This window comes from Erpetoichthys calabaricus, chromosome 2 (genome assembly GCF_900747795.2).
Source record: "Erpetoichthys calabaricus chromosome 2, fErpCal1.3, whole genome shotgun sequence".
NCBI classification, from domain to species: domain Eukaryota; kingdom Metazoa; phylum Chordata; class Cladistia; order Polypteriformes; family Polypteridae; genus Erpetoichthys; species Erpetoichthys calabaricus.
Genome location: NC_041395.2, coordinates 216417752 through 216445365, shown reverse-complemented (window position 1 = coordinate 216445365; position 27614 = coordinate 216417752). Strand labels below are relative to the sequence as shown.

Below are 27614 nucleotides of genomic sequence, written 5' to 3'. Positions count from 1 at the left end.
CACTGAGATTTTTTAAATTTTCTTTTACTAGATAAACTTGTCCTAAAAAACTATTTTAAACATGTTCTCTCCAAAACACTGTGAAGTGTATTATTTTATGGTCACTAGATCCTAATGTTTTTGTCAAATACATCACCTGAATTCTGTCCTGATTAACACTAGAATTACCAAAGCCTACAAAAAAACTCAGAATCCTGGCCCACCTTAAATCCCTTCGCACCTCTCTGTCCGCATCTTTTGTTTTGTAAATGTGTCAATCAACACCAGCAGCAAGCAGCCTGCTATCCTATCCCCCCACAAATCGCCACAGCTCAATTCACAAAGAAGGTTCTCAGTGCTCAGTGTTTATGTTGGAGTGAATTGCCTGGAGTTGTAGAGGGTAAATAATACATCGTCATTTGGAATACTGTACATGCATTTCATGTGTTTTCCATGGCTACACCAATCTATGTAAACAAATCGTTAAAACAGAACTGCTGAAGGGGAGGTGTGAGGGGATTTAAGGTGGGCCGGGATTACAAGTTTTTTCGTAGGCTTTGGTAATTCTTTTGTTAAAATACTAAATCTAGACAGGCTTCCAATCTTGTTGACGCTTTAACATATTGTGTTAAAAAGCTGTCATGAATACTTTTAAAAATACTGGTTCTACTGCACTGCTATTTGTAAGGCTGGTCCAGTTAAATTTTGGGTAGAGCTCAGTTAATATTAGGGTTTCCATCTTAGCTATCCACCGCTAGAAGACTATTTGATGTAAAAAAAATATTTAACTTTTAAAATAATTTTGGATGTCAAACAGTTACCTGCCCTTACAAGATTTTGAGTGTCAATTACTACTCCCTCCAAAGAAAAAAAGTCTGTATTTTAAATAATTGCCTGGCCCAAGAAGACTTTTGAATGTCAAACAATAACCCTCTGATAAATGATTGTTGGATATGTCTGTTTTACAGAAAATGGAACTACACGTCTGTCACTCACTGCAGGAAACTGTTAGATGTTAATCTGCCAATTCCAATAAATGATTGCTACTGCAGATGACACTTGCTCTAGATGATTGCAGATGTCATGGCACCTCTTGCCTTAGGAGGTTGTTAGTTATTATGCTACCCATCGTTTCTAGTTAAATGCTAAAGGTCACCCTGTCATGCACACTAGTGGATTGCTAGTTGTGAATTTGTTGTTCTGCGAGATTGTTAAATGTTGCTCTGTCAATCTTCCTGAAATTTCTAGATATTTCTGTGAGAGTCACTCTAGATAATTACAACTGTAGATGTCACTTTGTCACTCACTACAAGAGATTGCTAGATGTGGCCTCCTGTCACTCGCTGTAGGAAACTGCAATATGGTATTCCTTAGCTTGATTCAAAAGACTGCTGCACTGTATGTGACTGTCACTCTCTCTAGGAAATTACTAGATGTGACAAATTCTGTAAGAAATTGCTATATGTCATTGTGATTGGCACTAGCTGTTGACTAAATGCCACACTAGATGGTAGATGCCAGTCTTGCAGATTTCAGTATGTTGATAAATATGACTCACTAGCTCTAGATGATTGCCTGATTTCACACTAGTCCTACCTCTAGAGGGCTACATGGTGTCTGATTTGTTGCATCAAGGTATGTCAGTTATCTCTCCTCATATATGTAGATGGAGACGGGAGTGACGAAACAAAGAATTGTCAAAGAGAGACATTCAATTCAGATTTGTTATTGCATACATTCAGAAACCCAGTTATCCAGCGGAAGGTTGGTCATGGAGAGTCACACCCTAAGCTGATTGTGTTAGGTAAAAGAGAGGAAAAAGAAACCTCTGATGGGAGTCCAGGCATACAAATGAAAGTATCCCAAAAGGTTTAAAGCATTTGTGAGGATGGCGACACCAGCAATACAATAGAATAGAATTAGCTGCTTCAATAATTGAATGAAACTCCCCTTCTTGTCTCAGAATGCTAGGTTGTCTTTCTCTTCTTCGTCCCATATTTTAAGAGACTCATTTGATTTTTAGCTGTGTGTTGCTGAAGAAATCAAAACATGGGGTCTGGAACACTAGCACAAGTATCACTTAACTGTTTATTGGTTGCCACAAAGACCCACTTACAGAGGAGCCCAGTGATAATCTGCATGGCAGCCAAACGGTCATCTGGACATGCACATTTTTCATGACATGAATTTTGAAAAACATTACATGCTGCTTGAGAAAGGATTTTCATTGTTTATATAATTTTAAATTTTCTGCCCTGCCTGCTACATTTTCTATGTGAGGAAACACTGGAATGAAGGGACAAGTAAAAAAAAAATACCAGCAATAAGCTTGTGTCCCTCCAGTATTGCCTCCCACCTAATTCCTAAGAGCTTTTGTTGGAAAGCTGTGCACATCCAGCATGAAAAAATGGAAAAAGAAGCTTTAGAAAACTTATGGATGGATATGTAAAATTAGACTCTATCAGTTACACTGCAAATCTTCAGTTTCTTTGAGTAATTACTGCATAATAAAAGTCTGGCTTTCTTTGCACTCTAGATGGATAGTAGAGTTGGGTATATAAACTGATTTAAATATGATTTAGCATTGTTTGTCATTCTGATTTATAACGTAGTCAGTTTAAATGAAATCATTAAAATAAATTTTATGTGCCATTCCTTGCAAACTTATTCAGCCCCTTGACCAGTTCTCTAAATTTACTGAGCAACAAATCCAATACTGAAATTTTATTTTTTGTGATATTTTTACTGTAAAGCACTGAAACTCAAAATTGATTTTCTTTTTTTAATGTGATGTTTTATAGTACCAAAAATTCTTAAGACCAGCAGCAGGAAGCACAGTGTTTATACAAATCTCCAAGATGACACAGGTGAAAAAATTGCATAATGAGGATGCAGTTGCCTGCACTAGGGAATTATTACAATACCTCTCACATTTTCTGGATGAAAACCCCACAGTTAAGAGGTCAGTATTCAAACTTGAAAAGAATTACAAATGCATCAGTTAGAAGAACATACAAAACAATGGCCAAGTATTGGTGTGTCCCAATGGACACTGTTGGTACTGCTATCAAGACGTGAAAACTTTGTCAAATTGCACAGACACAATGTCCCAAAAACCTCTGTACAAATTAAAAAGCAGACTTTTTAGATATGCCACAGAGTGATCAACCATCATTTTGAAAGAGCTACAGAGTGCAGTAGCTGAATGTGCACCAGTCAACATATAAAGAGCTCTGGATTACGCTGGCCTGTATTTGACAGTATCACAATTGAAGCCATTACTTAAAAAGAAGTGTATGAAAACACATCTATAAAAATTCCAAAAAAAAAAAAAAAGAGCAATTCAGTTACAGTGCTGCAATATGATCAGAGGAGACCAACTTAAAGCTTGGTGGCCAAAGTTTAAAAAAAAAAATGTAACACTGCACTTCAAAAAACTTTATATTCAGTGTCACATCCTGTGGAATTTTCAGACACTAAGCATCTGGTCAAAATGCAAGCAGGAATGGATTGTGCAAAATATTGCAAGAGAATAATATTAGAATAGAAAAGAATGGAGCTTAAATCAAAGTTCATGTATCTGCAGGACAATGACCCAAAACACAAGGCCTAAAGTAACACCAAAGTGGTCTCAAGGTCAAAAAGGGGACTGTCCTGCAATGGCCCAGTCACATTTGACAAGTTATGGCAGAATCTGAAAATTGCCATCTGACTAACCTGAACAACCTGAATCAATTCTGTCACAAATAATTTGCCACAATCACTCAGAACAGTTTGTGGGTCTGGTATAGTATGCACAGTACTTGTTCTGTTGTGTGCGTTAGGAAATACCAGGAAGAAAAGTCGAAACAAAAGCCAAGATCAAAACCATGACAGCAATAGTACCCTGTGACTGCATGTCAGCCATCCATAAATGGCATCACAGAATTCTAGTAATGTAAAATAAAAAATAAAAACAATAACCAAAGGCTTTAAATAATGAATCTAATTAACCTTAGAAGATCTTGAAACAACATAGCATTACAGGAAGATGTTACGTTAATAAAGAAATTTAAAATCTAAATTTAAATCAATGTTTGTTCTTGACGGTACTTAGCTCAAAACATTTACGGTTGTGCTGCAAATGTTGGCACCACAAAACATATATTTCCTTTATTTTTCTTAAGATTATTTTCTAACATGAAACTATGGAATGTTACTCCTACCACAAAAAAAAATTCTGCTATTTCACAACGATATTGCCTGATGCAACCGGTAATATTGCGTATGTACTTGCTTTGGTTGTCTAAGGATATGGGCAGAGAGGTTAAGCACACATGTTGCATGCAATCAAGGGAAAAAAATGAACAAAAGTTAAGGATATACATTTAATTTTAATCAGGTTAAAGTTTAGTACAGATATTTTAACATAGACAGAGTGGTAGTGTAGAGCTGTCATTCCTGCCTCACATTACCAGGGTCTGCATGGCCTTTGCAGGTTGTCCCTGTGTAGTTGTGGCTTGATTGGTAGCAGTAAGTGTGCTTAACTGCTGATGATTACCTGTTTTAACACTAAATACTCAAAATGTGTCACTATGTCAGTAATCTTATATACAAACGTCTAAGTGTGTGTGTGTCTGTCTGTCCAGCCCGGAAGTGCGAGGCTACAACTTAAAGCTAAAAAAGCCGGCAAGGCGGCCCCAAGTTAACGAGTCGGAAGAAGGAAGAAATACGAGATTACAGCATGCAGCTGAAAGAGAAAGTGATTCCATCGCCAAACTGAAACTGTCAAGGAAAGACAAACGAGAGAGAAACTTGCTTAGCCGCTGATAGACAAGGGGGGTGAGCACATCCGCAAAACAAAACAACTGACTCTGCATTTCAGTTTTTTTCTGATGATTTCAATAGTTTCTAGGAGCCCGGGCTTTTTACAGCTCGGGCTTACACGGCTAGTATTTCGTAATTAACAAAAAGCATTTAGCTCTTCATGCGCTGTGAAGTAAATAAGTAGACAACATCCATCCCCTTCAAAACCATAATAGCAAACATTATTTATCAGTACCCACCAGAGCAAATTTAACTGCTTTGTGTTGCAGTTAACAGAATAGTTGACTTTTTTGCAAGAAGAGACAAAGTGTGAGTCGAGGAAAACAAGCAAGGTGCTGTGTATGAAGGACAAAGCAATGCACCTTTTACCTTATGAATGACATTATACAAAATAAGAATGGATGATTTGCTATATTTTAGCACTGAACATTCCTGCTCTTTATTGATTCTGTGACTGGGAACTGTAGCTTATCAGTAGCCTTCAAAAACTGTTTACTCTTAGCATGTTTAGTTTGGTTCTGATTAATAGAAGGTCAAATGAAAAAATCAGCAGCACTCTATTGCAAAACTAATTTTAATTTTACCTGAAGATGAACTGTTAAAGCTGTCAACTGAAATGTACTTCAAAGCCTGAACTGGCTGAGGAGAATTTTAGGTACTGTGTTTATTTATTTATTTGTTTATTTATTTTAATACTGCCTTTCATGGTGGCTATCTGGGAAATAGACATACTCCGAATGCCTTTGGAATGGATTTCTGAGCAGAAACATGGCATACCGTCTCTGATCAAGTGTGACTTAATATACATCTGGTTGCTTATTGAATCTTCGTCATGGACTCTGTGTCTGTTTCACAAATATAACTTTCAGATTGGAATTGCTTTTAGAATAGTGTGCATCAGGATTTAACCTTGATTCCAGGTTTGTTCTTACATTGTAAGTGAGGGTCCATTTAGTTCATATGCTTCAACAACCATGACAGTTTTGAAGAGGTGATTAGTGCTGCTCTCTTAGAGTTCTGCTTCAAATCTAAGACATTGTCCTTGTAGTTTTTACTTTCTCCCATGTCTGTCTGTCTATTTTTCTTCAGGACTCCATTATTTTGGTTTTCACCCCACATCCAAAAGATGCGTGTTGACAGACTCTAAACTGGCATGGTGTATATGAGAGTACCTTGCACTCTGGTGCTGCAGGGTTGATTTCTGTTTTATGGTTGATACCAACAACAACAGCAACAACATTTATTTATATTGTACATTTTCATACTACTACATACAAATTATGTAGCTCAAGTGCGTTACAAGATGAAGAAAGAAAAAAGAAAAATATTAAAATAAAATTAGGCAATACTAAGTAACGAAGAATAAAGTAAGGTCCAATGGCCAGGAGGACAGAAAAAATAAAAAAAAACACTCCAGAAGGCTGGAGAAAAAAAAAATCTGCAGGGGTTCCAAGGCCACAAGACCACCCAGCCACCACTGGGCATTCTACCGAACCTGAATGATCTCAATCAGTCCTCATGGTTTACATGTTTCATGTGGAAGAATTAGATGATGATGGTCATGTGGACATCTGGCCTTCAATCCTTCAATGTAAGGACTGCATGGTGCCTTGATCAGGTGGTGGTGGCAAAGATCGCCACCACAGAAAACAGGGGAAAGAACAGCAGAGAAAGTAGGGGTTAGTAGAGCCATTGCAGAGCCATGATAAAAATAATAATTATGCATATACAGAATATCAAGGTTACACTAAAATGAAGTTATGAGAAAGCCATGTTAAAATAATGAGTTTTTAGCAGTTTTTTTAAAATGCTGCATTGTATTAGCCTGGTGAATTTCTATCGGTAAGCTATTCCAGATTTTAGGTGCATAACAGCAGAAGGCTACCTCTACCACTAGGATAGAATCTGCTTTCTAACCTTGAACATAAATCAGTAGCTTCAAAGATGGAAAGATCCTGTAAATGGAAAAATATATTACTAAAAATTAATGACTGAAAGCAGTAGGAGGAATGTAGCTTCAGCCTTTGCCCTTTAAAAATAAGATCTATCTATCTACAAAGGTTTGTGGACATTTGACCATCACACCTATATTTGCTTGTTGGACATGCTGTTCCAAAACCATTGCTATAAATATAGAGTTGCCCTTCTTTTATGGTTATAACAACTTTCATTTTTCTAAGAAGGCTTTCTATAAGATTATGGCGTGTGCCCATGGGAATCTGCATCCATTCAGCCAAAAGAGCATGTTTGTGGTCAGGTGCTGATGTTGGACATGACGTGGCCCGCAATCTGGGTTCCAGTTCACCTCAAAATGTTTAAAATAGTTGAAGTCATGGCTCTATTCCATCCACTTCAGTTCCTCCACACCACACTCGTCACACCATGTCTTTATAGACTTGGCTTAGTATATAGGGGCACTGTCATGATGGAACATCAAAGTATTGCCATGTAGTTAGAGGCACACAATTGTCAAAAATGTCTTTGTATGCTGTAGAATTAACAGTACTATTCACTGGAACAAAGGGACCTAGTCCAAACCCTGAAAAAAGCCCCAGACCAATATCTGTCCTACTTTTTCAAACTTTACAGTCAGCAGTATGAAGTCAGGAAGGTAATGTTCTTATGTCATCCACCCAACCTTGATTCATCCATCGGACTACCAGATAGTGAAGCGTGATTCAACACTCCAGACAACAGTTTTTTACTTCAATAAAGTACATTGGCAGTGTCCTTCAGACAACTCCAGTCCAAATTTGCCATTGTGCATAGTGATCCTAGGCTTGTGTGCAGCTGCTCGGCAAAGGAAATTTATTTCATGAAGCTCCTGACACACAGGTCTTGTGCTGGTGTTGGTTCCAAAGGCAGTTTAGAAATCTGTGAATGGTGCAACAGGAGGGATAGGCTCTATGCGCTTCAGCCCTTGGAGTCCTGCTCTGTGTGTTTGCATGGTCTACCTCTACCACGGCTGAGGTGTCATTAATCTTGACTGTGGCAAATCTAGCACAGCACATACAGTATATTCACATAATGACTAGGTGGTATCCTATGACAGTGCCAAGTATAAAGGCACTGAGTGAGCTCTTCAGTACAAACCATTCTACTGTGTTTATCAACAATGATTGCACAGCTATGTGCTTGACTTTATACACTTAATAATGATATTTGCAGCTAAATCACCTGAACTCAGCAATTTGGAAGGTTGTCCACATACTTTTGGTCATACAGTGGAACCTCGGGTCTCGAATGTCTCGGACCATGTAAAAATCAGGTTACAACCAAAAATTTTGCCAAACTTTTGCATCTGTTCACGACCACACACTCGGGTGACGAACAAGCCAGTTTCCCTTCGTACGCGCTGATGATTTCTGCACGTGTTCAGTCTCTCCCTGTGCATTCCCTGTGCAGCGAGCAAAAGAGAGAGAGCGCGAGAGAGTGAGAGCGTGCAAGAGAGAGAGAGAGTGAGCGAGTGAGAGAGACAGAGAGAGAGAGCGAGCGAGAGAGACAGAGAGAGCGCGAGAGAGAGACTGCAAGAGAGCAAGCGAGCGAGAGAGAGAGAGAGAGGGCTGGCCACGTAAGGCCGAGGAGGCAGTTAAAGAATGCACCGGGCTTGTTTTTAAAGAGACTGATTCGAGCATTGTTTTAACCTTGTTGTATTTAGTGAAGACTTTTTTCTATTGGCTTTTAACCTCCACTTCTGTTTACAGCGATCGGTTTGTAGCGTGCATTGTTGCAATGTTACTTTTCTTGGTTATTTATTAAATTACGGATTTTTCAAATATTCATGTTTTCCCTGTGCTTAAAACTCATTAAAAAAAGAAGTGTTTACAGCGAGTGGTTCATAAGGCTATAGCGTGAATTCTTGCAATGTTACTTTTCTCTGTTCAAGGTTTTCTCAGTGTTATTCAATGTTTTTACATTTAGTTTACTATTACGCTGTGCATTCTATGGTGTAATTAACTATTTTTGTGCTTAAAAATCTTTAAAAAAATATATTTACATACAGTTCATACGGTCTGGAATGGATTAATTGTATTTACATACAATCCTATGGGGGAAATTACTTCGGGTCACGACCAAATTGGGTTACGACCAGAGTTTTGGAACGAATTACGGTCGTGACCCGAGGTTCCACTGTATAGTGTATCTATCTGTAACAGTCTTCTGTACCTTGGACACCATAACCCAACTACATAGAAGTGTAATTCTTCAAAAATGATGCATTTTTTGGACCATCTTGTCCACTATAGACTGTTTTCCTTTTTGTAAACCTCCTTCCTCCTCCTCCTCCTTTTTAGGCCAGGTGAGTTCTTGTCAGCACTAATTGCCCAATTACAAAATCACCTTGCTTTGGCACACAAGCCTAGTAGTGCCCCAGCTTAACCTGAAAGCATTGTTGGGTCAGAAAAAAAAACGCTCATGTGACATTATAATGCTGTCACATCAGAGGTCCTTCTGTCAGTCTCAGAGTTCCCCAATTGGGCTGCCTGCCCAAACCATAATTCTTAGGCAGCCCTGCAAATGTCCAAACTAGGTCAGCAGGGGAATGGAGCTACAGTCTTGTACCTGGGGAGAACACAAAGTCTAATATCCCTGTTCTTCTATTATTTTGGGTTGTCCACCAGAAAAGGTCAATATCAGATAGGAAGAGCAGACTATTTTGTGCAGTTCAGTTTTTTTCAGTCACATTGCAATCACTTAAAACCTCCGTACAATATACCTGAGTAGCAATAACTTCCAATATTTGTTAAATGCTAACAGTAATTGGATTTGGGGAAATTTTCAATATAGTTTATTTGTTTCAATTAACCTACTTTAATCAGATATCCATCCATCCATCCATTTTCCAACCCTGAATCCAAATATATTACCTTAATTATTTTTAGGATGTATACCACCATATAAAACTTCAGACTGATTGAAACATTATACACCTTAAGAAGCCCCAACAACTTTGTCTACCCAATGAGTAACCTGGACGAAAATTCCTTTATAATGGATTCACGCCAATCAACAACAACATTAAAACCAACAACATTTTCTTTTTACAATAGCAGCTGTCAAACGGTGGGATATATTAAACAGCCAGTGAACAGTCAGTTTTTGAAGGTGATGTGTTGGGAACAGGAAAAATGGGCAAGTGTAAGGATCAGAGTAACTTTGATAAGGAGCCAAATTGTAATGGCTAGATGACTGGGTCAGAGCATCTCTAAAACGGCAGCTCCTGTGGGGTTTACCGGTAAGCAATGGTTAGTACCTTCCAAAAGTGGTCCAAGGTGGGACAAATGGTGAACTGGTGACAGAGTCATGGGTGCCCAAGGCTCATTGATTTGAGTGGGGAGCAAAGGCTACTCTATCTGGCCTGATCCCGCAGAAGAACTTCTGTAGCAGATTTCTGAAAAACTTAATGCCTAGCCATGAGAGAAAGGTGTCAGTGCATCATAATTTGATGTATATGATGCTGCATACCTGTGGACTTGTCAGAATGTCCATGTACAGAATGCAGTTTCAAAAAGCACCTAGAATGGGCACATCAACATCAGAACTGGACCATAGAGCAATGGAAGAAGGTGGCCTAGTCTAATGAATAACATTTTCTTTTAGATCATGTGGACGGTGCATTGCAGTTTTTTTTCCTGGGAAAGAAATATTAGCATGATGTAATATGAGGAAAAGGCAAGCTGACAGAGGCAGTGTCATGCTATGGGCAATGTTCAGCTGAGAATCCTTGTGTTCTGGCATTCATGTGGATGTTACTACCTACCTAAAGATTTTTGCAGACTATGTACACCCTTCCATGGCAGCTGTATTCCCTGATGGCAATGGCCTCTTTCAGCAGGATAATGCACCCTACCACACTGCAAAACTTGTTCAGGAATGGCTTGAGGAACATGAGAAAGAGTTCAAGATGTTAAATTGGCCTGCAAATTTTCTCATCTTTGGGGTGTGCTAGAAAAACAATTGTGAATCATGGTGGCTCCTCCTTGCAACTTACAGGACTTAAAGGACCTGTTGGTAACGTCTTGGTGCCAGATACCACATGACACCATCAGAGGTCTTGTGGAGTCCATATCTCAAAGGGTCAGAGCTGTTTTGGCAGCACAAGGGGAACCTACACAATATGAGGCTTGTGGTTTTAAAGGTTTGGTTGATTTAAGGTGACCATAAGACCCTGAAAAAGGAAAATGTTTACGACGGCATGGTATATTTTTGAGATAGACATTTCTACCTTTGTTTCCTATATATGTTTTTATTTTTAACTTCTCTACAATTGTCTTTATCCCTAATCAGATGAGAAAATTATACGCTTAGGTTGGAGGCTGTTGCAGCTCAAATATATTGTATGTAAGGTTTAACTAATTATAATGTGATTCATAAAGTGAATTGTACTGCTTCCTATTTGTTAATTTTTTATTATATGCAGCAGTTTTTTTTTTGATGAAATGATTTGGTGTAACCTACAGGAAAAGCACCAGACATCTACCTACATGTGACACCACATTCTCCACTGTCTTTCTGTTCCATTCTATTTTTCAAGATTTAGAGTTTCTTTTGTCAAAGTGAGGAGTTAAGAGGCAGGCAAAATGGAGGCAACATAGAAAAAAAAACCCTTTGAGAATTTTTAACAAATGTTGGTAGCTTAGTAAATTATACAGTACCTTGCAAAAACCTTACATACTTCAGATGCTTCATATACATTTGTGTTAGGTGTTTATTTTTTGTCTTCTGAATTAGTATGTCAGTAGAAAAGAGCAAATTTCAGATTTCCAAATATTAGTTAAAAAATAAATAAATGTTACAGGGAAATCTTTGTAATTTATAGTAAGTAACAGAACACTTTTCAGATAAACACTTGATAACTTTGCAGGTTTATAGCCCAGTGCATGATTTAAATAAAGATAACAGACAGGTGCTGAAGATCAATGACATAATGAGTTGGTTAAACCAAACAGATTAGCTGAAACAGCTGTGTAGAGGGCATAAAACTGGTCAAGGTGACAACCATCCTAATAGGATGAGGTTGTGGTAGTAGTTGTCAATTCTTACTCCATGGGAAGAGTGGACATAGCAACAGAATATAAGGTGGCCAGAATATAAGGTCTCCCAAGCAGACAGGATTTTCCAGATGTGTTGTCCAAGGTAAAGTGAGGCTAAGGACCAGAAACATGATATTCAGCCACAGAAACTGAGTACAGTGGACAAGAGAGACATTAAACTGAAATCAGAAGAAGCCCAGCATTATTATTAGTTCTTAACACACAGAAACTACTGGAGCCCAAGTTACACCTATGTGAAGGCTTATCAGAAGTGGCCTTCAGGGAAGAGTTGCAACCAGAACACCATTCCTCCAAGGTGGAAGTAAAGCCAAGAGACTCGTCTACATATGGAAACACCACAAGCAATGTGGTGCAGAAAACGGCAGCTGAAGAGTCCAAATTTGTCTCAAAGTGAAGGCAGTTTGTCCGCTGGAGTATTATAGAATGGTGCATAGATGAATGTCTGCAGAAAACAGTAAACCACAGTGGTGGTTCCCTGCAGATTTAGGGCTGTATTTTCTCAAATGTAGTCAGTGATCTGGTCAGAATTAATTAAGTCCTTAATGCTGGGAAGTACAAAAAGATTCTCATCCATCACACAATACCATTTGGGATGTGCCTAGTCAATACCAAGTTTATTCCGCAATAGGAAAATGACCCCAAACACACGGTCAAGTTCATGAAGAACTGTCTTCAACAAAACGAACAACAAGGAGTTCTGTAACAGATGGTATGGTCTTCAAAGAGCCCTGATTTCAACATTATGGAGGCTGCCTTGGATAATCTAGAGAGATAGAAACAAGGGAGAGTTCTTAAAGGCAGGTTCTTAAAGCAGCTGAGAACAGACTGTCGGCCAATTTTCTTATAAAACAGTATGACAACTTGACCTTTGAGGTCACACACCGTATGGATTTGATTTAGTTTTTTAGGTTTACTGCTGTTTATAGTAAATTGTTTTTATGTTTAGATACACTTCATTTGTATTATTTTTGAAAGCTGCTTAAAAGCATGCTTTTACAGGATTTTTTTTACATCTTCCAAAGAATTTTTGCACATTAGTGTGTAAAGTGCTTTAAACTGAATTATGTGACCAGCTTTGTGTAGTGGTAAATTAAAAAAATCTATTAAAAAGTTAGATCATGAATCAAGTGCTTTGCTTCATCTTATTGTTGGTAGCTTACTGAAGATTTCACTCATAATGAAAGTACAATATAGGAAGCCAAAGGGCTTTTAAACCTGCCAAGATAGTTTTTTGTAGGAATACGTCCTTGCCATTTTCCAAACAAGGTTCAGTTTAAGTTCCTAGCATGCCTTAAATTTGGGTCCCCTAAAAGTAGGCTTGAGCATGCAGGTTTCACCTTGAGCTTGGCAGAGAGTACCTGCCGGCTGTCAGCTCACCTGCAGACTGCTGCTTTTCATTCTTTTGATGCAATTGAGTTTTCAGTCTACACTGTCATGCCTTTCAACCTCCAACCTTTGCTGTCCTTCATCTTTCCATCTGCTTCAAATCCGGTTGCTAAGCTGCATGTCACAGAACACGGCAGTCACAGCAATTCTCTCTTCTCGCCTCACAATGACATTGGTAAAATAAATAAATAAATAATTCAGTCTTGACAGCCCAATAATGAATTGACCTAAGGCTATTCTGCTGGCCGTGTACGATTAGACCCGTTTTAGGAGAGAAGGCTTCTGAAACTGAGCTTGCTGATGGTCTATTAATTGCCCAACTAACAAAATGAGAATTTTTTTTGATATAAAATACTTTATCAAGATAAACATAGGCACAAAAGCAAACAGCTTCAGCAAATTCACTTGAAGATAGCCCCTGGCTTACGCCAATTTGCACATCTGATGTTCTTTTGCTGCTTCTTGCACAATCTATAGGATAAGGAGAGTGAAGAAGTGACACCATTGCAGCACTGACATTTGATGCACTTTTACATGTGTGCATGTTTTTTATATTCTTTGCATTGGGTACTTTCTGTTTGCAAATTTCTGTCTGATTTAAAAATAAAAGAATAAGAACATGGAGTAGTGTAAGGTGCCCTTCTTTGGGGTGTTCATGACAATCATGTGTTAGACGTACATATTAAATAAGAATAGTTATGTCAGATATTTGAAATATTAAAATTTGTGCTTCAACTTAAATGTTTAATGCATAAATAGTCTCAATTGTAAAAGAAATGTGTCATTTTTCACCCCGTGTTTCCTGGAGAAAGACACATAAAATTTTTGCCACTTTTTGTGTATTAATTATAGGGTTTCTAAACTCTTTTGGGACTCCCCCCAATGAGGTGACATGCCAAAGAGTGTTCCACATCTGTGGAAGACAGCCTATCTGTTCCCGGAGCAACCGCAGGTTCCTAGTGCTGCAGCAGCTCACAGCGAAAGCAAATCGTCAATGGGTGATGCAAGGAATATTATAAATGCAGGGAACAGTATTACTTGGTCACTAACCTGGCCACGACCCTGCCTGACTGCTGAGTCTGTGTTTAGGAGAATGGTAGATCCCGTTACAATAAATAACCGTGCTGTTCTCGTTTCAAGCAGAATAAAGCTGGTTTTGCTAAAGTACTGAAACTCAGCCTCATGTTTTGGGGTGCAAGACAGGGACTCGCATGCCAGAAAATATTGTGACGGGTAGCCACAGCCATTACCCAGCCAGGACGCCACCAGGACCGAGGGACAGGGCATCTGCAAGGCACTACCTCCATTAGAGGAAAGTCCTCCCGGATGGCTGTGGCACCATGGATTCCCATAGGGCATGCTGGGAGTTGGAGTTTGGCACAGCCCTGTTGGGTTCCGTGGGGGCCGCCAGGGGGAGCTGCAGAGCCCTATATTGGGCTTTCACCATAACTGGGAGTGATTCCAGGTCTGATTAACGAGCTACCTGGAACACTCCCAGGACCAGCTCAAAAAGAGCCACCTCACTCCATTTAGGGAGCCAGAGTCATGAGGAAGAGGATGAAGCTTGCTAGAGGAGGAGGAGGAGTGGAGTCGAGAGAAAGAGAGAAGAAGTGTGTGTTTTGTGCTTGGTGCTTTGGAATGTGTTACTGTGGGAAGCGAGAGAAAAGCACTTCCCCACAGAAATAAAAACGTGTGCTGTGCAACACTTGTGTCTCTGCCTGTCTGTGTCAAGTTAAGGTGGCTGTATGAATCCTGGTGGTCCACAATATTTAACTAGAAACGATTGTGGTGGAGGGTGGCACAGTTGCTAGAGCTACTGCCTCCTAGAGTTTCATCCTCACTTGGGCACCAGCGCCTTCTCCTTGTGTCATGATGGAGATGGAGCTTTCCTCCCATATCCTAAAGACATGCATGTTAGTTTACCTGGAAACAATAATTTGGCCGAATGTGCATTTGTGTATGAGTGTTTCCCTGCAATGAACTGGCACGCCATCCAGCAGTGCCAGGATGGACATTAGTTTCCCATGAACTGCATAAGTGGGTTAAGAAATGGATGCATTGACCATTTCCTTAAAAGTGTGAGCATCTTTGCAGTTGCTTTCTGTATGTTTCTTTGAATGGTAAGGAAAAATCTTCTCCAACAATTATCAATCCTTATTTTAAGTAGGGCATTTCGCAGAGAATGCAATTAAGAAACTGATGTGCAAATCATTTTTGCTGAAGACAGCTCAATGGTAGACATTTTGAAGTCCTAGGGTGGCTAAGACACTGAACCTAAAAACAAGAAAACTGGTTTCATTCCTTCCGTAATATCCGTCTAACTCGCCTGTAATGAGGTTGCCAATAATTATGTGAAAACAATATAAGAAACTTTGTACTAGTAGAATGGCTTAGAATGATGTTAATTGTAGAAGAGACTCTATACTCTATTACATAATATTCATAAAGCAATATCTAATTTAGGATTATGGAAGACATGGCCTCTCCTTGAAAAAACTGGGCACAAGGCAATAACCAAAGTAGGCCCACTACGTGTACACTCACACCCACAGGAAGCCATTTTAGATTTGACACTTAATCTAATCCACACTTATCTGCGGTTCAGAAGAAATAAAACACATGCAGACTTGAAGGATATTCAGACCTCACATATAATAACTGGGTCCTCGATTCATGAGGTAGCAGTGCTAACCATTCTGTTACCTGATTAAATATAATAACAAAGGATAATTTGTTAATTTAAAGGATAATATGAGAATTGTTTTCATATGTAAATGTTTTAATCAAAACAGAGTAATTCAGAATAGCAGAGCATTCCCTGCCCTTTATGTAATATCATTACAGAATCAAAGTGTTTTGGGGCCATTCTGCAACACATTCCATGTTTGTTAGCTAGTTCTTATGATTTTTGTTTTAAGATTAGAGATAATTTGTCTGTGAGCCTTGTTTTGTAGCAGGTTGGTCACCATCATATATCCACTAAGAAAATTCCATCCAACCATCTGTACTTCTTTATTCCAAATGAGGGTCGCTTATGGTTGCGACATCAGCATAATACAATAACCAGTGCCTGGGTGGAAATGCCAGTTCATTGCAATGCAAAGTCACTCACATAGGGGTTATTTTCAAGTTGACAGTTCCTGTGTCCTGTACACGTTTGGGGAATGGGAGGAAACCAAAGCAGAATATCTGCAGATAAACCATGCAGACAATGAGAAAATGAGCAGAGTCCACACAGAATACATAAAGAATTTTGTGATTAAAAGGACAGTATATCACCATGGGCGTGAAGAAAGCAACTGTATAGACAGGGGTTATTTAAGACCAAAGCGAACAAGTGTCCTGTGCAACACTGAAAACTTCTCTTTATTGAAAAATTAAAAAATAAAAGAACCAAAAAAGGGTTTGAGTTAAGGAGTGTTACAGAAAGTTGTTCTTCATCACAATCCCCAAGCTGTGAAAAGCAGAAAACAGCTCAGCCATTGCACTCACACATGACACACCAGTACGTCTGGCACAGAGAAAACAGTGGAGCCTCTTAAGACATTCAAAGCCCTTTAGGAAGAGAGCACTGAGTTCAAACTGCTGATGTGGAAGAGCACTTAGAGGGACATGGAAGAGGCTGGGGACACCAGGCAATACTGCTCTGGGCCAGCCCTACATATCAAAGTTGAAGTTTTTCTAGCCAACACATTTTGATTCAACTATACTGTTTGATTCAGCAGGAATGTTCTTGGCTAACTTTAGGAATAAGTTTGGATCAATGTCTGGCCTGGCAATGTTATGTAAAGACTATATCATCGACAAAGCTGGATAAACAATTTGTCTGTTTGAATGACAGGGCAGACTTTACACTATCCTTGTTTGATTGACAAAGCCAGATTGGCACTGTTTGATGGGCAGGTCAGTGAGTAACAAAGTTCGATTGACAAATCAGCAAATGACATTGCCAGATTAGCACTGTTTAATTGACAGGTCAGATTAACACTTCTTCTCTGCGATTTAGTGGAGTGGATGAGAAGTTTCATTTTCTTATTGAACATTCCAGATTGCCATCCCTTTGGGAAAGATTGATTTCCACTCTGGCTTTCTGATGATCAGGACAGGATTAGCAGTGCCCCTATTTCTCTGACAGAACCACATTAATCTTCATTCTTCATTTTCCTTGACTCTTTCATTGACTAACTGAAAGCTATAGTACTGCATCAGATTAGCCACTTTATGTGGTTACTTTCCCTTTCTGGATTAGCAACACAGATTAACACTTAAAATGACCTTTGTGACTGACTGTAATATATCATCACCTTCTCTGTCTGACAGACAGAATTGGACACCACTTTTTAGAATCTTCTGAGAGTTAACTTTCAAATGGTAAAAGGAACTATTTAGACAAAATAGAGTGAAATGACATATTTCCAGTAAAAGTGGTACTGAGTAAGGTTCATTGTGTATCTTTTTATTCATGGAAATGATGAAAAGGGATGACACATTCTTTTATATTCTAAATAGATGAATAAAGAATGCTACATTTAACTGTAGAATAAAAAATACCTCAGTTAAAAGTACGAGGTGGAGCTTGAGGTGAGTGTAAGAATGGGATTTACTGTAACAAAATGTAAACTATATAGAAAAATTAGGTAACACTATAATTTAAGTATCCATTATAGGCAACTATATATTGCCTGTATGGTTATAAAACACATTATGAGTATTTTAACATTATATTTAACAATGAAAAATGACAGTAACATATAATGATAATGTATTATTGTTAATATCTATTAATACATACCTTACATTGGATACCTAAACTAACTACTTGGGCAGATCTGTGACAGGTGATGATAAACAAAAGCAAGTGTAAGGCATTATATGTAGGAAGTGAAAACATTAGATTTGAATACACAATGGGAGGTCTGAAATTTGAATTGATTACATCTTGCCTGAAGAAGAGGCCTGAGTTGCCTCGAAAGCTTGCATATTGTAATCTTTTTAGTTAGCCAATAAAAGGTGTCATTTTGCTTGACTTCTCACTATATTCATAATGGCTAACACGGTACAACACCCTAGTACAGAAGCCATTAAGAAAACTAACAGAATGGTAATGTTTTATATCTCGATATGTAGAGCACAAATCAAAGGAGGTTTTGCTTAAGTCATGTAATTTACTGGTGAGGCCTCATCTGGCATACTTTGTGCAATTTTAGTCTCAATATAACAAAAAAGACATAGTAGCTGTAGAGAAAGTCCAAAAAAGAACAACTGAGCTGATTCTGGGATTGAGAGGTATAATCTATGAAGAGAAATTGAAGGAGATTAATCTTTTCAGATTTTAGAGGGGTATGAGTGCAGTGGAACCTGGATGTAAATTTCAAAGACAAGAACTTGTTAACGGCAAATTTTGCACAAATTAGGAAGATGTTCTTCTCGCAGTGTACCATAGATACTTGTAATAAATTAACATGGAATATTTTAGTTGACATTAGTGATTAGTGAAACGAATCAAGCGATTCTGAATTTGAATTTTAAATGAAAATCTGCACCATTAGTATATATATATATATATATATATATATATATATATATATATATATATATATATATATATATATATATATATATATTAATTCCATCTGCAGTCTTTTTCTGCTTGTGCAAAGGCATGGAACAGTGTATTATGGGCACAGCTAGAGAGAAAACACCTGCAAGCACTTTGCCACTGCTAAAATCCAATGTCCTGAGTATGTGGGCATTGGGTATTGGCTTATGGAGTTGGGTAAAGTGAGTGCAGGTGGTGGTAACTCTGACTCAAATGAGCAGTGTGAGGTGTGAATGTGCAGGCACACAGTGTGATAATATAGAATGAAACCACATGGAAAAAGAGAGCAGTTTGAACTGCAGAATAATCCTTAGGGAGCAATAATCCTTACTTCCATCCCAAAAAAACTTGAAAAAAATCTACAAAATCTTCATTTAGTACATTTTGCTCTTTTGTGAAGCAGATGTTAGGGGTGATCTCAGGGAAACAAAACTCTGCTGTTTCGCTCATCCCTATTGATGAGATTCTGGAGAAATTCCATAGACAGGATTTGAGAGTTTTGTTAGGATGAATGGCTTGCTCTTGTCAAAACTAATGTTCGATAGTGACTGCAAATGTTTCTGAGAAATTAATCTTGGATCAAAGTGTTGATGCTAAATGTTACGATATGAATAATAATTCAATTCAAAAGATGTTCTTCTTGTTTAATTTCACATAGCGTCAATCCAAGAAAATGACTTTCTGCAGTTTCAGAACCATGTAAATTAGTAACATAATTGACAATATTTTTTCAGTCAATGGTTGTCATCATTGTAATACAGTATTAAATTATAGCAAAGTCACAAGTCTTGAGTAATGACAGGGCAAATCTTTCCATCTATTTAAGGTCATTTATGTGTCCGTGGTGCTTTGTGAGTATCATTGATTGAATATTGAAAGACTAATTTCCGAAGTATGAAATAAATTAAACATTAAAATTTAAGAGGTAAATCCAGAGATAACTGGATCAGGAGAGCAAAGATTAAACTTTGTGTAACAACTGAATCAATTCAGAAAAGTGATTGTAGACTTTATTTCAGTTGAATATAAAGAAGAAGGAGATCCTTCAGCTCAGGTGACAAAGTGTAACGATAGATCAGATTATCAGAATATAAGGAGCAAGATACTACATCTGAATTTGAAGAAAAGTTCACCAAGTGTTCATGGAGAACATGAAGAAATGATCATTTATCTGAAGTGAACAGAAGAACGCAGAACTTTCATCTCAGGATAATATAAGCAAAACCTTTGTAGATCATTTGTCTCCAGAGACATAAAAGCATAAAGATCCATTCATTTTTAAAGACAAGAAGAAGTAGAAAGATGGTCCAGCTAATCGATATATGAAAAAGTCTTATTTTATCACCAGAGACCAGATATGAAAGTAGTTCTCCCATCTTGTGTGGATATGAGCACAACGGAATCATTTACTGCATCTCAGGGAAAAAAAAAAAAAAACAATAAAGGGAAATCATTCATCTATTGAGAGTATAAGGAGCAGGTAATCTTTCAAATTGGTCAAATATAAGGAAAAGATGCTCATTTGTCTCTAGAGACTTTAAAGAAAAGGAGATCATTCATCTTCTAAGAATACAAAGAACAACAAGATCTTTTAGCTCAAGTGATTATGAAGAAAGATAAATATTTGTGTCTGGAGACACAAGAAATACAAGTGTAATTATGGTGGATCATTTGTCTAAAAAAAACTAAGGTAGCAAAGATCATTCGTCTTTTAAAAAATCTATCATGCAGAGCAATCATTCAGCTCATAATAAAGAGGTGTAATACAAAAATAAATTGAATATTTCGCATTCCCGGGATCTCAGTCGTGATCACACGAACAGTCATGACTTTTGGTAAAGTTGCTTACCAAGTACATCAAAATCACCAATGTAAAACTAACTGAAGTAACATTAACATAATTCTTAAACTGTTATACAAAAAAAAAACACATGAGAAACTAAAAAGGGTTTTAGCAGGGACAATCCCTGCTTAATGGCTCGTTTTGGTGAGGGAGTGGAAAGAAGTGTTTCAATGCAGCACCAGAGCTGTCATCAGCCAGTCTGTTGGAATGATGTGAACATCAGGTTAGAGACCATGAAAATGGGTTTGTGGGGAGTTTATATTCTCCAGGGGCTGTAAGGGACAGGTTTATGGTTGAAGCTAACATGGCTTCACAGTTCTTATCCCAGGTTGGCTTCTTTCAGACTGTGGAAGAAACAAAGAAGCATGTGACTTCCTGTGTCTCCATAATCACTGCTCCCCTGTGTCTCCTTAATTCAGTTAAATTAACACTTTAAGTGTTTAAGCATACATGAACACTTTAAGCATTAATTTCACATTGGTGACTTTGCTGTAAGCACTTCTTCATTGTATTTGTCAAGAATAATACATACTGTACACATGCAGTTTGTGTTACTGGATCTCAGATTTAAGATACATATGCATATAACTATACTGAATGTGAATGCGACAGGTCAGGATTTACTAAATCTCTGGCAAAAATGCAATGTGATGCATCATCACAGATCCTGGCAGAGTTCTGCTAGTCCACGACATGCTCTGTGTCTCATACAATGACCATCTCTTAAGTCTCAATATGGATCTTCTTTATGGTAGTCACTATAAACTGTTTGGTAAACAGTTACACACACCCATTTCATGTTTCATCACTGTTGTCATGTTTTTGGTGCAGTAAGGCAACGTATTAACTACAGACTGTTCTATACATCTATGTGTATACAGTTATAGTATATTAAAAAAAACGTAAAAAGAAGTAACATCAGAAAAATAATTCATCCTTCTGTTCATGAAAATTCCACCATGTATAGTATTCTCTGGAAGGTCAGTGAAAAGGCTGATAATTCAAATTATGAGATTAAAATAAGAACGGACACCTTTCATCACATGGAAAGATAGAAAAGAAGATCCTTTGTGTCTATAATACTCTCAGGAAATCTCTGTATCTTATGATAACAAAATGAGTCTGGGGTTCAAATAGCTCTGATTTATAGAAGAAAATATAAATGATAGGGAAATAAGATACTATGGAACAAGAGGTTGTTTGTTTCATGACACCATAAGAAAAAATAGATGTTTATCTTGAAAGGCCCCTGTTCTAAAGGAGATCTCTCATTGCAGCACACTATGAGGAAGGGGGGCTATTCGTAAGAAACAAAGAACCAGGAAAATAATTTGCCTAAAAGGGCACAATTTTTCACAAAGAAAGTTAAGGAGAGAGAAAAAAAAGATGATTTAGCATAAGAGAACAGATAAATTAAAGCAAGGGAAATGATTTATTCCAGGTGATTATGAGTAAAATGCAGTTACTCCACACAGGAGGATGTAAGATGAGAAGAGATCATTTGGCTCAAGAAGAAAATGAGATCAATCGTTTCAGAAGAATATAGCAAAATAGGGATCATTTATCACAGCAAAGCATGAGAAACAAGGAAATATTTCATCTCTTGTCTACGTGAAGAACAAGGAGAAAATGATGAAGGTGATTATTCAGGTCAAAGTAATTTGAGAAACAAAAAAAAGAAATTATAAACAAATAAATTGTGTTTTGTTTGCATTGCTTTTTCTCCAGTACAGAGTAACATAGCCGATTATCACTTTGTATCTACCTAAGTGTGAAATTTACTCAGCTCAATGCTATTTGCTTTACTTTAATGAGTGAAATATTCAATCCAATCCGCTTGATTATTACATTTGTCACTCTCCAGTAAAATGATCCTGAAACCTTTCCTTTCAAAAAAAAATCCCTTTAATATTTACTTACTTTCTTATATCTTTAAGCTATGTGAAATTTCAGCACTGGCACCGTGTGATTTAAAAAATTTGCAAGGCAGTTTATTGAAAAGGTATTGAAATGATAAACTCAGACCACATTGTCCACAGCTTGGGTCAGGTTTGTTCCTATATGTACTTTACAATTATTTGACATTTCTAGCTGTCCTATTAATGTCTCAGATTTGGATGCATACACCTCAAGTGTGCAATTTTATCGACACGCGAGGGTTGCAGTGAGTCTAAAGTAGACTCTATAATGTAAACCTTCTCTTTATATAACCTTTACCCATTATATATTACTAACCTACAGCTTAAATTCATTTATTCTACAAAGTCCTTGGCCAGGAACTCACCTAATCGTTTTATCACTCTGGCTTATTTTCAGAAAGACCACTCCACGTGCAGGCTCAGTGCAAAAGCAAGGCAGTCTCACTGTGTATGGTAGTTGATGGTCTAGTGCAAGACGGTGGGCTCTTATCTTTTATTTCAAATCTTTAATGACTTTAAATTGGCCGGTGGTTTTTCCAGCATTAAGAAAGAAGGAAGAAAGAAAGACAAGTTTCCAGTACATAGGTCAGAATAACAGTCACTAGTAAAACAAGATCTAGTGCATTTTTATATTATACATTTATTTAAATAACATCAGTTACCCCAATGTACTGAGCAAGTTCCTCTGACTAGTTTAAACCCAGTGCTGGATTTATCATTGGGAAGGTGTAGCTGGGAGACAGGAGGGGGGCATTACTGGCAAGTATTGTGTGGTGCAATGTTGAGAACTGCTTTCATACCCTTCACATGTAGCATCTGAGAATAGAATAAAAAAACAAAAAAATTGGGAAAGACCAGAGGCCATCTGAAACTTGGGAGTCCCGGGCTATATCCAACAAGTAGTCAGCAGCAGCAGCGATTGTCCCTGCTGGCATGATGAGAACTCTTCATAACCCTTGACAGATGAACCACCAGCTCTCTGATTTCTGAGAACAGCATTGAAGAGAGTCCTTGAAAAGGGGCAGTTTCTATATGGGTACATCAGATTCCCTCCGAGGCATCACCTTGCTCCTCTGAATCGAGTGCCACACTTTTCATCCTTAGATTGTTCGGAGAATTAATATTTCTCATCAGGAGGGTTACCATTTGTGCACTCCTTGGGTTCCTGCTTCACAGAGGCAAATAAAATGGTGTCATAGTTTTTTTTTTTAGAGACAAATTTCCTCAACCTCCTCAGCAGCTCTGTCTGCAATCTAAATGGCCTGTCATTCAGAACACTGTTGTGGTTCAACTATGGCTTAACCATGGAAAAGTGAAGACAAGAGTTCCTGTCTTTTTCATAAATACACTGGGCCATGAATTCTACTTTTTCTGACTTTACTTGGAGAATCCTTCAGTGAAATGTCTTGGTAAACACTGGGCTGAAGCATTCATCCACAAATGAACATTCGAATCAAGGATGGCTTCTAGACAGAGGAAGTAGGAAAACTTGGGATCTACTTAGTCAACATGACAAGAACCTTAAAAACACAGTGCTGTCAGGACCGCATAATGTAGTGAAGAGGTTTGAAGCAGAATTTCATCTCTAAAGAATCATGTGGTAGGCAAACGAATTGTTAAAAGCTAATGCACCTTGGATTGTAGTTAGCATTAGAGCACAGTATTTCTCAGATTAAAGAAAACTGTAACCAAGAGGTCTTTTGGCATTATTTACAGTTTTATTCTTCTCATCATCAAAGAATTCTTGCTCAAGCTACTCTTTCACAGTTCCTAAGGGTTGAAAGCAGATTGGCAATATGGTGTTAGGGTAGAGGCCATCAAAACAGTCAGCAGAAAACCAAAATCCATGGAGATAATACTTTAGTACAGAAAGTGTTTATTAGTGGACCATAGACAACCTTATAGGGGTCAAAGTGGGAACAAGCCAATTAGATGAGGGGTGGCAATCAAAGGAACAGTTTTGTAGCCTCTTAGGATTGAAAGTAGGAAGCTCAAGAACATTCAGGAGTAATTAAAAGGACAGGGTGGCAAATGAAGCACTCTAGACAAATTCTGAGAGCAGAATGATTCCACAAGTTGGGTTCTGTACCAAGACAAAGAGTATTACGAACAAAAGAGTCCACTACATAGACTAAGGTGCCACAGTTTGGTTCCCCCGCATTTCCCTACCTTATTTAGTGTATTATTCATATTGATCTATAGCCAATTTAATATATAAGCAATTAAATCATGGAGGGTTAGCCCAATAATGTTGTTTGGGACTACAGTCATAGGTCTTTCCAACTGAGGGTTGTTAGCTTTGAAGGTGTAGCCTGCTCAGTGATGTCTTTAGCATTCTGTCTTGTTAGCCTTCAGCTTCTGTTTAGCGAGCTCTCTTGTATTTGAGGAAAACTTTAGATACTTTCTAGCTACCGTCTCTGCCGAGTCATCTGATTTCAAATCTAGGTTGTGATTCTGCTCTGGCTTGGTAGAGGTTCTTGTGTTTTACATCTTTGTTAACACGTCTTTAGTTTCTGGGGTTTTGTGACTTATTCTTTCTGAGATTATTTCTTCCTCTTTTTTGTGTTCCTTTGCCTTTTAATTTCCTTTCTTTTGGCCTGTTTAATCGAGGTAATCTTGTGCTTTTTGATTAAGTTCAGTTATTTCTGTGAAACATATTGTGTTAATTCTTATGCTTGTATACCTCTATAACGTGTTAGGGAAATATTTAAATTTTAGTTAAAGTTGTTTTTGTAGCTCTCCATTAACATATTTTCTTAACTCAGGTTATAGATTGAGGGGTTAATTAGTCCTATCTATGTTTGGGTTCTCAGATATTCCTTAAAGAAAGTGCTTGAGTATGACCTAAGCATGTAGCAGATAAGGGTGATGTTACACAAAAAAACTACAAATATGAGGCATGAGAAACCAATTAGTCAAGACAACAAGCACTTAGTAGTTGAAACATTTCACTTGGATGGACTAAAGAATCACTTTTAGTGGCTTCCATGGGAAAAAGAGGGAGACACTCAGTGTCTCGATTGACACACACAGAGTGCTTGGTTTCACTTGGTTGGCATAAGGATTTGAAAGGTTATAGGGACAAGAGCAGAACTTGAGAGTGGGATAGGAAAGTTCATTATACCAACTGGTGACAAGAACAAAGACACAGAGGCAAGCATGGGGGCAGATTCTAAAGAAATCTGTGACCAAATGGTCTTGTGATAGGAAACTTCCTGAGCATAAGGGAGCAGAAACTTCAAAGAAGAACATGGGAGGCAGGAACGTTCAAGACTTTTCCTCTTTCTGCATCCAAACCCTGGTTTTGTAAGTTAGACCTCACTATATTTATTATTCTGTTTTCCACTTTCAGCCCAGTTTACAATCAAATGTTTCTGCATTCTTTACTCTGTTTGCCAGAACTGCAGGGTTGAGACTGCTGAGGAGGTATTGTGTACAATTTATACTTTCAGATATTTGTGTCTGAGTGTGTTTTTCATCTTTACTATTTAATTTTTTTTTTGTTCAACAATTAAAAACACCATGAAGATGACAGGACTATTTGGTTTTCTTTCTAAGTAGATGCTTACTTAAATAAATGCATATAAATAATTCCTTTTATAAGTTTTACCCCCCCCCCCCCCCATTTCTTTCATTAAACATTTGCTTAAAGTTTTGTTGCTGGAGTTTTTCTTTTTTTTTTTTTCCGTCAGTACTTTTTCTAAGCTCCTACCAGGAGTATCATTGGTCCAAATATTGGTGGCCACTTTCTCTCTTGACAATTCATTGACTGCATTGGGCCAAGTCTCTGTGGGGGTCTATTGGGTGCGTCAGCTGTGTCTTGGCAGGGCTGCTTCTGGCTAGTACTCCACCAACTCCTCCTCCTGGAGGCAGAAGGAAGCAGGTGCTCTCACGCTCTGCTGAAGGAGGAGGAATGCAGTCCTCTGATTTTCGCTGTGCCTGGGCCAGCAGTCTGAGCTGCTCTTGTGCAGTCTCCAGCAGCAGTGCTACCTCCTCCTGCTGGCCCAAGCCTGATACTGCACTTGTAGAGTTCTCTACTTGGGGGAGGCAGTCTGAGGAGGAAGACCTGCCTCCCTTGATGTGTGTTTGCATACATGAAGTGTCATCATGTTCCAAGACAGATGGAATTATAGGTATTGAGCAGGCCCGTAGGGTAGGTGGTGCGGATGAAGGAACAAGGGGGGCCCTCATTGGCTTGGCCCACTGCCACATGATTCAGGCGGCTGCACTTCAGTTCTGTCTTGTGCCCACCATTCTCTGAGGCAAAAGGAATGGAGAGGTTTGCTTGCATATTTAAGAGGCTGTCCTGGGAGTGAGGTGGAAGGAGTGAAGCGGACAGATCAGTGGTTCCTGCATTGGCTGAGCACAACCTGTTGGGAGAGAGATAAAGATGGAAATTGAGACAAGACAGTTCAAATTCAATGGACTCTGACACACTGTCTCCTACACTACAATTAATTTCAATAAAATTATAAATATACTGTAGTGCTCTCCCTTCATGCCAGGTTGCAGAGCACATCCAAAGATTCAAAAATACAAACTCATGTAACATTTACACATATAAGCACACACATTCATATGACTATAAGATATCCCTGAGCATATAAAACAGAAATCCAGCTAAAAGGACATCCAAATAAAACAATAGCTTGACAACCTGTCAACATTAGAGAAAAAAAAAAGATTCAAGTTGCAAAGTATGTAGAGAAAAGCCAAGCAAAATGACACCTTTTATTGGCTAACTAAAAAGATTACAATATGCAAGCTTTCGAGGCAACTCAGGCCCCTTCTTCAGGCAAGATGTAAACATCTGATGATTACATGATGAAGATGATTACATCTTGCCTGAAGAAGGGGCCTGAGTTGCCTCGAAAGCTTGCATATTGTAATCTTTTTAGTTAGCCAATAAAAGGTGTCATTTTGCTTGGCTTTTCTCTACATTCATAACGGCTAACATGGTACAACACCCTAGTACTAAAGTATGTAGAGAAAGTGAAACTCTAGAGGTTCCTTTGAAATAAGCCAAT

At 38.2% G+C, this 27614-nt stretch overlaps 1 protein-coding gene across 1 annotated transcript in view; it reads right to left on the bottom strand.

The window, feature by feature from the left end:
* Positions 1-22077: 22077 nt before the first annotated feature.
* LOC114646797 (pro-neuregulin-3, membrane-bound isoform) overlaps positions 22078-27614 on the bottom strand; it is an 824825-nt gene continuing 819288 nt past the window's right edge. The window contains exons 9-10 of the mRNA XM_051922590.1: positions 26707-26957; positions 22078-26669 (exon numbers count right to left, since the gene is read on the bottom strand). Coding sequence (XP_051778550.1) covers positions 26350-26669; positions 26707-26957 — 571 coding nt within the window. The 3' untranslated portion in view covers positions 22078-26349. The remainder of the gene's footprint in view (positions 26670-26706; positions 26958-27614) is intronic.